General features: G+C 40.3%; 1 protein-coding gene across 2 annotated transcripts in view; it reads left to right on the forward strand.

Moving 5' to 3' along the window:
• Positions 1-14095, forward strand: part of LOC136885364 (uncharacterized) — a 1248630-nt gene that overhangs the window by 1157465 nt on the left and 77070 nt on the right. For both annotated transcript variants that reach the window (XM_067157879.2, XM_067157886.2), the window contains exon 8: positions 7099-7343. In XM_067157879.2, the coding sequence (XP_067013980.1) occupies positions 7099-7343 (245 nt within the window). The remainder of the gene's footprint in view (positions 1-7098; positions 7344-14095) is intronic.

Below are 14095 nucleotides of genomic sequence, written 5' to 3' on the forward strand. Positions count from 1 at the left end.
AAGTAAACACTACACATTTTAAAATAAATTTTCGCCTACGTTGGGAGTGTATATTATTAATTTTAATTTTACTACTTAAAAATGTCCTTAGTAAGGAATTTAATTTCCTGTTTACTTGATGTATTAGTCAGTCCTGTGCATTGAAAGCGGTTGATAGTTTCTCGTTTTCTAACTACTTGCAACAGGCAATGGATAGTGAAAGAAGTTACTCATAGCATTTAATGCGGTAACATATTGTATTGGAAAAGAATAAGCTGTCCTTTCATAAGTTGCCCATTTGTGTGATAAGTCATTTTGTTAGTCTATACTATTATTACAGGCCTGCCCCGTGGTGTAGCGTTCTTGCCTCTTACCCGAAGGCTCCGGGTTCGATTCCTGACCAGGTCAGGGATTTTTACCTGGATACGAGGGCTGATTCGAGGTCTACTCAGCCTACGTAATTGCAACTGGGGAATTATCTGACGGTGAGATAGTGGGCCCGACCTAGGAAGCAAAAAGTAACGGCCGAGAGGATTCGTCGTGCTGCCCACACGAAACCTCGTAATTTGCAGGCTTCGGCATGAATAGCGGTTACTTGATAGGCCCTGCGGGACTATTGCGCCATGGGGTTTCGTTTTAGTTTATACTATTATTACAAAGAGAGGGAGTTTGTTCGCTTGTATATGGAGGATTATCTCGGGAATTACTCAAACTATTTCAGTAGTTCTTTAAGAAAATAATATCTAGCACGCACACCGCCTTAAACGCTCATACAAGTAAGCTTTACACATTTTCATCGAGCGATGATCTGCTTTATTGCCTGATGGGAAGCCAGGCGCAAACTACTATTGGTTGAAATTCACATCCTCCTGGACCGCACTTTCTGGGCAAGGACCACGCACGCTGCCATGCGTATCATATCGGCATCGGGAAGGTCCTTTCTTAACCCTATGCTTAAGACCTCGAGTACTATGGTCAATTCTATTAATGACATCTAAACTCTTAAGATTTTTATTACAGTTATTTCGTAGTCAGGTCCAGTTATTTACGTTATGATCACTTATTTAGCTTGGTTTCCCTTGTAGACAGAGGCTAATTACTGTTAGGCTTCCATTTCGTTTTGTTCTCGTGCTGCCACAAGCAATCTGGGCTACTTCTGGTTAGGGAGGACTTTTAAAGAACAGCTACTCGATGTATGCACGACGTCCTGCCGCTTTCGTTGTCGGTCAACATTTTCTACCGGTGGTATAGAGTGTCATATGTCTGCGAATTGAAATGATCTTTCAGCCGGTAAATGACGGTGGGGCCTGTCGTCCTTTGCCACATTAACTTTGTTCGTCATTCGTAACATATCCTCAGAACAATGTCAAAAATTACTGGCTACGCTCCCAAACGTTACTTTCGCTTAATGAACATTGTTGAGTGAATGTACGCATTTCTAAGAAAGTAAATGTTTTTGAAATAAATTACACACATACACATGTAATCAGTTAAGTAATGGACTTCCTTTTATTTATATTTATCTAGAAACTGAACTTCCTAATTCACTTATTATAATTCGCTGCATTTATACTGAATTATAATTATTCTGTGGACTATTCGATCCTTATCCTAGGTGGAAAAGTGACTTTAATCTTACTTAATGTCTAGTTTTGATGAAATAAAACGAATGCGATGATCTGATGCCTGAAGTAAGTGTAAAAATCACAGCGGAAATACCTTACTTAGGATCAACAATATGAGCTAGGTTGGGCACTGGAACATACGAAATTGAAATGACGTAGCTTCCAAATCAAATCATAGGATATGAGGTGACTCTTTGTCTTCAAAATTGAGGAACAAGAAATAAAAAACATACTCTGCTCATACCTTTAATATTTTCTCTTCAAAACTATATTTGCGCATGCGTTTTGCTCATTTTGTTTGTTTTGGAACATGGTCTTTTGTCACAGTTGTCGTCAATATTATGTTGTAGCATGAATAATGTTCTGTATTATACGTAAACAAGTCGATTGTTGGTGCGTGAAGCTTTGCTGCAGGTCATTAGCAACAGTAGGACGCTATCGCCACATTGTCCAGCTTCTTCCTGTATTAGCTGGAGTCAATGACATCGTTATAATGTATAATAGAGCATTGAGGTGTCGTAAGAATGTTAGCAGGGCCGGAAAGATCCGGTCTCTACACAACCCTGGTAAAGTCTGAGTGGACACAAGCCATTATTCATGGGCCTGGCACACAGTCTCCGACATTCATATGCTAAACTACAGGGGTTACTATGTCTTGAAGCTTTTGTGCTCGCATGATTCGTGCTGCAGACTAGTAAAAGTGCTCCACATATTCAACTCTGGTGATACTGCAAGAGAGAGCCTTCCTTTGTAGAAGGCGGAGTAAGAATGTAATGTTGGAAGTAACCATGCCATATATTTTAGTTGTAATTTCATGTAAACATAAAATCAGAATATTTTGTATGTTTAGCCCCATTCGGAAGGGTTATATTTCAGTAAATACAAAGTGAAAGTAAAGCAAGGATTCGTCTGTTAGATATATTCGCTATGTGAGAGTCATAATAAGTCCTTCATCATTATTTTGAAGTAGTTATTAATATTTTAAGTTTTAAAAGCATTAGTCCCTGTTAACATTAACCGTGGGAGAATCTTCGATGAAAACTTTGGCCAAATCAATTGAAGCAGTGGGTTGCGCGGCTACCAGGTTGTTAGTCTTAGAGAAATGTTTGTTGAAGCTGATATTATCACATTAGATATAGCATAGTTTTCCTCTAACCGTAATTCACTCATCCCGAGGAAAAACCAGACAAATCATTGTTTTCGGATTTTTAAATTTTTGCAGTAACCTACTAAGGTTATCCTTTGACACTAACAAGATAAGAAATTTTGTCCTAATATTGAATAAATAACCAAATTTTATTTCCAGATTATTCATGAATACAAAACAATGTCCGGTAAGAAAGAGATAAGTTGAGTTATCTTGTGATTATTCTGAATATATTTAACAATAGTGGCTTCCACCAGATAAGTCAGTTTGTCTTATGTGTAATACATTTTATGTGGTTATTGCGGACGTCGACAATACTGTCTTGTAAATGGATTATGGACAGTGAATTTACACAGTTGCTGTTGTTTTTACTGGTCCACATAAGAAAATAATGCCTGTTCAGTAAAGGAAAAATCAGATTCATCACGATGTAAAGCAGATACTTCATTTTTTAATTAAGCAAAATCCAGCCCAAGCCATTATTTAAACATTTGTTTCTTATAATGCAGAATGGTTTGACAACATTTGGTGAATTGATGAATTCGTATTGTTTTAAAAATGCTTCCCCTGAGAAATATAATTTTTTGACTTGTCTTGTTATTTCCCGGGATGAGTGAATTCTTCAAAAATGTTGTAAATTAAACTAAATTTTACAGAAGATGGTCCTATCTTAATGTGCACCATTTTAAGACCACAGCCCTTGATGAATTCTACATATACCTTGTTATAACGTGCTTCCGTATGCAGCCAGTCGCTGAGATGAATTGTGTGAAGACTTCTGGTCCGGCGAGGAAAGCAATGGGATATTACCTCACTCTTCAATCTTTTATTTCTCTCATTTCCTCTTTAGTAACACCTAGGCTACGTATGTCAGCTGTTGGGGATCCAAACAGTCTTCGAGTTGAGGACTTGGTATGCAAGTTTACCACATAGACATAGGCAACTTGAGCGATGATTTCTCTAATACAAAATATTAGAACAGGGCAGTAGTAATCATACAGTTCATGGCAATTAAGGTACTTGTACTTCATAAAGAAGTTAACAGTGGTGAACGAAATGAAACTTTCCTTTCTTGTTTGTTATTGTAACAAACAATTGCCAAGTTACAAAGACCTGCACTTTTTCATATTTGTATTTTTCCAAGTCTACTTTTACAGACCGTTTTTAATATATTAATAACGTGCAGATACAATTATTTTCTTTCCTTTGATTATTATTGCCCTGTTCTAGTATTGCCCATCACAGAAATCATCGTCAAAAATTCGCTGTTTTACGCTTGTCTATTTCGTAAACAAGTATAATTTGTGGTGAAATATATTGTCAAAGTGACGTAGAATTCCAACATATTCTATATGTACACGGTGTATCTGAAGTACTTTGAACGAATATCAGGGTGGTCAACTTTGAAGAACTAGAAGACATGCCAGCGAAATGTCCGGGAAGGGTTTTGTTTCGAAGACATGCATGGTTAGTCGTCACGATAGCGAGCGCATGCCTGGAAGGGGAGTGAAGTAGGCAAGTTTAGGAGACGCGTACACTGACTGAGATGAAACAGGCGTATGCAGTAAATGGTCGTTTTGGCTTTGTTACCATCACCGCATCTTGCTATCTGCATCTGTTTCCATCCACCTGACCATACATTAACTACATATGGAGGGTCAGGGGAAAAACAGGTAGGGCCTAATCCAACTTCCTTCAGAACTTGGGAAAATGAAATTTTAATTTCAAAACGTTACTAGCTAATCAAATAAAATGTTACAAAGTCATATACTTTGAATAACTGAAGTTAGTAAACTGATTTAAGTTTGGTCCCATGACCAGAATTTCTCCACTAATTTTATTACGACACAAGGTTGACATATCTGGGTTTTTTTTCCTGACCCTTCATATCCTTCGTATCATTTATGCTGTACGTTCCGGTGTACTACTTTTTGAATGAGGTGGTGGTGGTGGTGGTGACTATTGTCTCTTTTGAATAGCTCATCACTGCTGCCAACTTGGCTAGTTACATATTGAAATCACGAGACATAACCATCAACAAACTAACCTCAATGTAACAATAATGGAGTTTCCCTTACCCAAGTACATGATAAATCAAGATATTCATAAATAAGTCGGTTTTCTATCTCAACGATGATTTTTTTTTTTTTGCTATTGGCTTAACGTCGCATCCACACAGATAGGTCTTATGGCAACGATGGGACAGGAAAGGCCTAGGAATTGGAAGGAAGCGGCCGTGGCCTTAATTAAGGTACAGCCCCGGCATTTGCCCGGTGTGAAAATGGGAAACCACGGAAAACCATCTTCAGGGCTGCCGACAGTGGGGCTCGAACCCACTATCTCCCGATTACTGGATACTGGCCGTACTCAACGATGAATTAAAGAAACAAACACTCTGTCTCACCCTCACTCAAATGAATGCTATATATCTCTGCCTTTATTTCGATATACGCATTATTATAATCGTATTCTTCAGTGTTTGCCTAGTATAAATAATTCAGCTCCCTTCTTGAAATTTGCTATTACTTGTCGGATTGACGTGAAACAACGCTGTAATAATACACACAAGTAAATATATTACATGTACTACATATGCCGTACGTTAATAAGAATACGTAAATAAGTTTGCATACCGTACAAAAATCGTGACAAGACTAGGCTAAGTTTTATGTTTTATGTAATTTTAGAATCCACTTACAGTTCGTACACGAAGTCATACTACATCAGCATATTCTAACAGACCCGAGCCACCAAGCTACTTTTCATCAATTTTACTGTAAAATGATTATTATCACCAAATATAGGAAATGTTGATCACTTAACCAGGTTTCATTGAACTCTGTCCAGTCTAACACAAGTCGCTCCCTTGTTAGTGCATATGATTCAAAAGGGTGAGCTCTCCTAGTGATTAAGAAGTGTCACGCAGCGTTTGCTTTCATTTTCACCTGTTTATATTGAATACATTCCCTAGGGTTTCCCTTAGAAGGAAACTATCGGCTTTCGTAATTTGAGGAAAATTCTGCACGTTCCATTTACACTGAGACGTATTGACAAGATTTGCTAATGTATATTTAAGCCTAGTTTCGTAAGTATTATTATTACTCGTTAATATTCGTTAGCATTACTAAACAACGTTACTTTCAACAACAGTTGTAATCATTGCCTAAATAATGTTAGAAAATCTAAGCATGATAGGGTCAGAAATATAAAGTTCGTTTCATTGATTAACCTAGTTCAAAACGTTGTCCTTAAACATAAATACATTTTATTTAGTACGAAATAAGTACATTACATTCAAAATATATTCTAGGTTTAATACGTAATGATATCTAGAGACTGACCCTACCTAATATTACGCTTACTATAATCAGTCAGTGGATGGAGTGATTGGAAAAATATAGGGCACACCTTGGCCTCAATGTATATCATGAAACTGTTACTGCGTGAAAAGTAATAACGACTAAAGGATCATCGTGCAAGTCTATAGTCCTAGGAAATGAACGAGTATTATCATAAGTCTTCAAGATTTGACTATTAATCGTACTTATACCCGTAATATTTAGAGATGCATTCTGACAGACAGGGCTGGAGGCAGGAGCATTGCACGTGCCACTGCACTGTGTTGCCACATTCCTGCATTCCGTTCTCTTTCCCCTCATTTCCGGTTCATTTGTTCGTTCGCTCAGACCACTCAGAAGTCCCCCTGTAGGTGGGGGCGGTAGAATAACACCCACGGTATCCCCTGCCTGTCGTAAGAGGCGACTAAAAGGGGCCTCAGGGGCTCTAAACTTTGGAGCGTGGGTTAGCGACACAGGGCCCTCAGCTGAGTCCTAGCATTGCTTCCACTTACTTGTGCCAGGCTCCTCACTTTCATTTACCCTATCCGACCTAGCTTGGCCGATACCTTCATCTTTCGGATTGTCGTACCCCTTCCATTTTTCTCTCTGATTAGTGTTATACATATAGAGGATGATTGCCTAGTTGTACTTCCTCTCGAAACAATAATCACCACCACCATCACCACCACCACTCAGAAGTGAGAGGTTTGGCAACTCCAAGCAACTCGACCCGGCCAGCAGGCTTATTTCCATGGAAACCGCAATGGCCACGCCCATGTTTCCATGGCAACCATACCCCCTGCTCCCTTCTTCTCACCCAAGTAGGCAGTAAATGGACCTGCCTATACGAACTGTCAGAATACATCTTTCAGTATTACGACCATAGTTGAACTTTGTCTTTACAGCTTGAGCCCACATACATGTCTTCTAAAACATAATTAAGATGCTGAGTTTTTCTGAATTTACATTTTGATTATGATTTCTCCTGATAAACTGTTTTGTGTTCCAGAACCGTCGGGCGATGAACTAGCTTCGGCCATGCTTCTGTGCGTCTTATGCAAGGACTCCTTCCAGAGTGCGTGGGACTTGATGGTGCATGTACAGGCAGCCCATATGATGAACATCTACGAGCTGGGCGTCCCCAAGCCTGATGGGGGTCTTAAAGACGACCTTAAGGACGACATGAGGTTATCCTCCCAGCAGATGTCTCCCGCCAACTCTCCCTGTCCATGCCCGGCCAATCATGACAAGGAGGTCAGTCCACATAAATTTGAAAGTTCATCAACTAATGAAATCGTAGATAATGGACCTGGCTTCGATGAAGCGGACTCTTAATGAATCTCAGGAAATAATTGTATGAATTTTTGACAAATAAAAATTGAATTAAATGCATGTTTGCCATCTGTTTGTTATATAGATCATTTAGTTGTCCAGATTAAGCAGTTTTGTTATGTTAGTGGTAGTAAACCTGCACGTTTTAGCTATTCAACCATGAGATATGTTTACAGAGTTTACTGAAACGTAGAGTTAAGTCTGGCGCACAGTTTAGTTGTGCAGAGTTAATCCTGACAGATATCATTATGAAGTTCCTTCTTGCTAAACAACAACGACACTTCTTTTTTCGAAAATACTGATGAAATATGAAATGACGAAGAACTTTTATATGTTTTGCTTGATTAAAACACTAGTGCCGTCCATTTTTCGAATTATATTACATTACTTTCAAAAACTGATTTAAAGGGGGATCGCAATAAGATTATCAGTTCATGATACTATTTGTGGAACATCTCGAGTATAAAATCACGGATACTGATCACAATTCTAAACGGACCACCAGGGCACGTTCATTTTTATTCTTACAGAAGTGTGCGTTAGTTTAACATTCACCGTTAGAATTCTCATGAGAATGTCCTGAATCACGAAAAGGGTGAAACGTCAGGGTTTACTGCATGTTATTGTGTAACATCGTTTAATTCGGAAGACAATGATCTCAGCATCATCCGCAGCAAGGAAGCCTTTGAAGTCAAGTTGTCTAGTGTATGTCTCAAAATTATTATCATAATATTCGATACATAGCGTAATGTTTCTCCTAATTTTTATTTTACAAAGCAAAGCAAAGTTATCCACGTACAGGCCATGAAGGCCACTATCCGTAACCTCGCCACTTGGTGGGGTAAAGTGGTTAGCTCTACGCCCGGCCGCCTTTGCCCCCAGGAATCAACCTGGTACTCATTTTTGGTGTAGGCTGAGTGAACCTCAGGGCCATGTGCATCTCCGAAAGTGGAAATCTAGTGTCTTAAATTTTATGACTTCCTAACGGGGATTCGAACCAACGTCCTTCCGGGAGAATCGAGCACGCCTTTACCGCCTCGGTGAGGCAGCCTCTCCTTTTATTTTACTAGTAAGTATAATCTTCATTATTACCGACGAGTCACGCAATTATATCATTAAGATAAATTTTAAACAGAAAAACTTTGCAATTTTACAAGGGACGGTGTAATGCAAGTACAAAGTGTTTAATTACAAAGGAGGCGAGATAATATTTGTATAATGAGAGAGAGAGAGGGGTGGAAGTAAAAAAAAGAAACCAACCCTTAATGAACATTATTAAACGCATCACTTCTGTGGGAATACCATATATGAAATATATGGAAAATGGAAGAGGTTCTACATTTCGAAGGATGAATATGTCGGCAAAAGGAAGAAAAGGGCTAGGAATGGCACGAGAAAGGAAGACTCCCTATGACTCGCAAACCTTATGCCGTCGGGTTTGGAAGAGAAAACAAAGGGAGGTCGGATAGGAAAAATGGAAGTGGGAAACCTGACAAAAGTAAGTGGAAACAATGCCCGGACACAGGTAGGGAAGTCATGGTCGCCCATGCATGCTTCGAAGTTGAGAACCTGGTTTCCCATTTATTCGGCTCTTGTGACAGGTGGGCGATACTGTGGATGAATTCTACCATCCCTAACCACAGGAAGATGATAAGAGACAGCGGTTATATTTCATCAAGTGGTCATCGCCAGAGTTCATTAGATGATCAAAACAGAATTGTATCTTGCACCATCAGCAGTGGAGGAAGATAAACTGGACAAAATTTCACTTAGGCTAAATCAAAACGGAGTCCTTCGGTGTAATAACCATTCAGGACAATAATATTTACATAATGGAGTGATTCAACATGGATTTCTAAAGAGTACTGTAGTTAGAGATCTGACCGTCCCAAATGGTTTATCTCGCGGAAGAAGTTCGCTTTTGATTTAAATGGAAATTTGTAATCAGTACAGTGACTTGTTTTTTCATTTTCTGGTCATACTGCAAGTAAGCGTATAGCAAACTGTTTAGGACGATCACATTTACATAGCGTGGTTATTTAAAATGTGTATCTGTGTAGCACTTTCAACGAAATCAAGATACACGTTGTACGTGTACGAACGTGACGGTACCGAAAGAGAAGACACATCTTGCCAATGTGCGGAGAGACACACCGGCTTTACTCCTTGCATGGTGTTGGGGGCCTTAGGATATGTCTAAAGAACATATCTGGTAGTGATTTGGGGCACCCTGAATGTCAGCGGTATGCCACTGTCATTCTGTGACCTCATGTGTTAACCCTCAAGGGACAGTAGTCTTTCAGCAAGGCCGAGTGACTCAGGTGATAGAAACGCTAGTCATCTGAGCGCAAGTTTACTCGTACGATTTCGGCTCAGACCGGTGGTATTTAAGGGTGCTAAAATACGCCAGCCTCGCATCGGTAGATGTAGTGGAACCTAAAAGAATTACTGCGGACAAAATTCCAGCAAATGAGCATCTTCGAAAACCGTAAAGGTTATTGAGACTTAAAACCAGTAATATCCATCTACAGTCATTCAACAATGAAATGCTCATATATAAGCAGTACGTGTGGCTATGAACTGATTGCGTCATGTTGAGGTACTTTACTGGGTAGCGTGGCTCTCCGATCTGTCCTTCATAGAACATTTATGGGATCAGTTTGGACATCATTATCGATCCAGTGCGAATTAGCAGCCAGTTGCAGCAGTTCTGGGCTGACTTGTCTCAGAAGAAGATAGAAAAACTGTTCGAATCACTTTCTAAATTGAATTGATCTGATATTGTAACGTTTGCGATGCAGCCACATGGACTATCAACACATGCTGTTTCATTTCATTTCCAACACTCCATCTAGATCAGGGCTTCTCAAACGCTCAAAATCTCACGCGTGCATATCGAGGCGCAGAGATTCCGTGCACTGTGCATCGTTCCGATTCGGCTCAACTCGGCTTGACTCGGATGGTGTAGTGCGCTGAGAGCGACGAAGCGTTCGGTGGTAGACGGCTTGTTTATCAGTGAAATAGATAAGCGCAAGACAACAACATAATAATGGAGCAACCTGTTTCACAGAAAGCAAATACTTCCGAAAGTCCATTTCAATCGAACTGGGAACTTTCGTATTTCGTTATCAGTCGTGACGATAAAGCCAAATGCTTAATCCGTGGGACAATAACTATGTTATAGATTAAGTTAATCAAAAAGAACTACTGTACAATACCAAGGCTTTGTTCAAATTCTACGAGAATTTGTCGAAGGAAGATTTTCCTTAGCTGCATCGAGAAGCAGCTAAGATTATTTCTGTATTTGGTTCCACATGAATATGTGAAAGGTACTTTTTCCTGCTTTGACTTGTACGAAAACTAGATTGCGTGCAAGAAGGCCTATTGCTGATTGTAATGTAAAGAAGGCTCTCAAATTGCTGTCAGCCGATCCCTTGTTCCAGGCATAACTGGCATCATTGCAAAGATGAAGGAAAAGAAGAGCTAGAGAAGATAAATTGTCTGCTCAAACCCAATTGAAGGAAGAGTGTTTTAACACCGGTAACATTGTCCCATACAACAGTGTCACCGCTCACCGCACATAAACATTTCGCAGTGAGGGGACGATCAGCGAGGAAGGTGGAGAAGGCGAAAAGGGGAAGTGGAGTGGGGGTTTGCACTCTGGTCAACCAAGTGAAGTCGTCTTCTGCACCTTGCGCCCGTGCACTGCACGGCGCGTGGATTCTGATATAGATGCTTACTATTTTTATTCGTGTTTTTAGTGTGTGTATCTCAAACATTGAAATATACATGCAAAAAACGTTAGGAATGTCAGCGATGCAATGCAATAATAAAGTTACAGAAAGTTAATTATTATATCACGGATACACACAATCTGGAAATATGAACTTTTACAAACTCAAAAGCTTTTATTCCAATATCTAACTAAAATAAACAACGATAATGAAAAGGTTACAATTTGAGTTTTTTTAATCTTTTAGCGAAGATTTTCCTTTCTTCAATCTGCCTTAGTACTGCGTATGGTCTCCTCTGGTATTATTCAGGTCTCTGACACCCTGTGGTATGCTTCCGATCAGACCATTGAATTCTTCTCGAGGAAGAATGTTTTGTTACATCTGGGCAACTCTAATGAAGTCTGGGAGAATCTATGATGGTTCTGGACTGATGCAGCTCGGCGAGAGCGAGCATTTTCGTCAACGAAAATGAACTGAGCACCATATTCATCCCTAAAAGGTATACTGCTGAGCAGTTAACGTCCATCGAATTGGTATCAAAAGAGTACAACGCAATGCATTACCCCAGCCCAAAACATTACACCATCATTTCCGAATGCATGCACCTCTTAAACATGCTTGTATTTTCCACCGCGTCCTACACGTCTCCACTACAACAGATAGATTTAACAATCAAGAAATGTCAAAGGCGTGATGATAAAAGAATATTCTTACGGGTCATCATCTTCTTAATACTTGTCCCGCAATGGAGCAGGGTCCGCTGTTCTGCAAGCTAATCTCCACGCATCATTTGGAACCAGATGTCTTCTTGAAGGCGATGAAGCCAGCGTTTCTTGTGTCGACCACATGGCCTATTTCCAGATGGTGTGATGCATGTGCCATCTGTACAATAATGAAACTTCTCTGCGCATTACGTGGCCATAGCACCGAAGTCGTGTCTCACACATCGGGGCAACTCCCTTGAATTTCCGGAGATCTAGGTTGGTGGCATTATCTAGCCCGGTAAGTCCAAGTGACCAGCGAAGCAAGCGCATCTCCACGATATGAAGTGCTTGCTTGTGGTTGAATGTTGCTGGCCAGCATTCAGAGCCATACAGAGTGTCTGGGCAAACAACAGTCCTGTAAACCATAGACTTCAGGTGGATTGGTATCCGAGGATCTCAGAGAACACCGGTAGTTGGCCGCCACTTCATCCAGGCCGCATTTAATCTGCACGGGGGTCTGGAATAGTGTCACACTCAACGTTGAACAAAGAACCAAGGCACTTAACTATTCAGAAGGTAGTGGTGGTGTTGGTGATTATTGTTTTCAAAGGAAATACAATAAGGTATCCATCCTGTTCTAACACTGATCAGAGAGAAAATGAAAACGCTCCGACACCTCGAAGAATGAAGGTATCGGAAAAAGAAGGGACAGGGCCACAAAAGGCGAGAAAATAAAGGACACTATTTCGCAAACCGCATGTCTCTTTCTGTGCCACAGAGCTATTGTAAGGGATTTACTGTTCTGTGTACTGTTCATCAGGTCAGATGCAGACACACTAGGCCGGAGGTTACATCATCGAATTAATGTGCTGCGAGTGGACACAAGTATATGATGAAGACGCATCCAAACGATATTGATAGAAAGGACCCATTTACAGAGAATCATGTAATATCTTCAACAACAATTAATGGCCAATATCAATAGTCATTGTATGTTAGTAGTCTAGTAGGATACACGGGAATTTAGGTACTATTCCAGGATGTTTCAAAGTATTGTTGAAAAGCTCAGAAAGAAATATTCTCAGGATATCCTGGGAATGTCATATAGGTCCGAAGTAGGAAATCTTAAGTGTCATTATTTTGCTATTTGCTTTATGTCGTACCGACACAGATAGGTCTTATGGTGACGATGGGATAGGAAAGGCTTAGGAATGGGAAGGAAGCGGACGTGGCCTTAATTAATATACAGCCCCACCATTTGCCTGGTGTGAAAATGGGGAACCACGGAAAAACATCTTCAGGGCTGCCGACAGTGAGGTTCGTACCTACTATCTCCCGAATGCAAGTTCACAGCTGCTCGTCCCTAATCGCACGGCCAGTTGGCCCGGTAAATATCATTTTGTAGTAAGTGAAATTTCTTCTCAGGGCCTCTCAAATGCATGTTCGCTTTTATATTTTCTATCCCTCTTCCCTTGGTCAAATTTCGTTCTTTACTATCTCTGGCGATATTGCGATTAAGGTACTTGAGGGTATCCTACATTGTCACACCTTTCATATTTCTTCTCTTCCTTTTGCCGATATTCTTCGAAGGCTCTTTCTCTTAGCATAATGCTCAATAAGCAAAGAGTCTTCACCATCACCTTGGCATACAACAACGGAGATAAGTCCTCTGTTACTAACCCATCACCTTTCAAAGGATGGTAGAAAGCAACATTTCCCTATCACCCTGTTGCTCTATGACGATTATACGGTTCAAATCACTTGCACCAGACTTTTCTCTGTCTTCTTTCAGATACGCAGTTCATAAGACAACACCTACTGTTATCCATACTCAGTCATGTTACGATTGCGAAGCCATGAAAGCTGTTTGTTTCCTCTGCTCTTTTGTCACCTGTTACCCTCGTTTATCAGAATTTCGAAACTTTTTCTCCTTTTCTCAACTATAGAGGCGGCTGTGAGCTTACATCCGGGAGATAGTAGGTTCGAATCCCACTATCGGCAGCCCTGAAGATGGTTTTCCGTGGTTTCCCATTTTCACACCAGGCAAATGCTGGGGCTGTACCTTAATTAAGGCCACGGCCGCTTCCTTCCAACTCCTAGGCCTTTCCTATCCCATCGTCGCCATAAGACCTATCTGTGTCGGTGCGACTTAAAGCCGCTAGCAAAAAAAAAAAAAACTATAGGGGCGTTGACTTCAATTTAACGTCTCTAACAACTGCAACAACAACATCTACTA

The sequence above is a fragment of the Anabrus simplex genome, chromosome 1, assembly GCF_040414725.1.
Source record: "Anabrus simplex isolate iqAnaSimp1 chromosome 1, ASM4041472v1, whole genome shotgun sequence".
Classification (NCBI taxonomy): domain Eukaryota; kingdom Metazoa; phylum Arthropoda; class Insecta; order Orthoptera; family Tettigoniidae; genus Anabrus; species Anabrus simplex.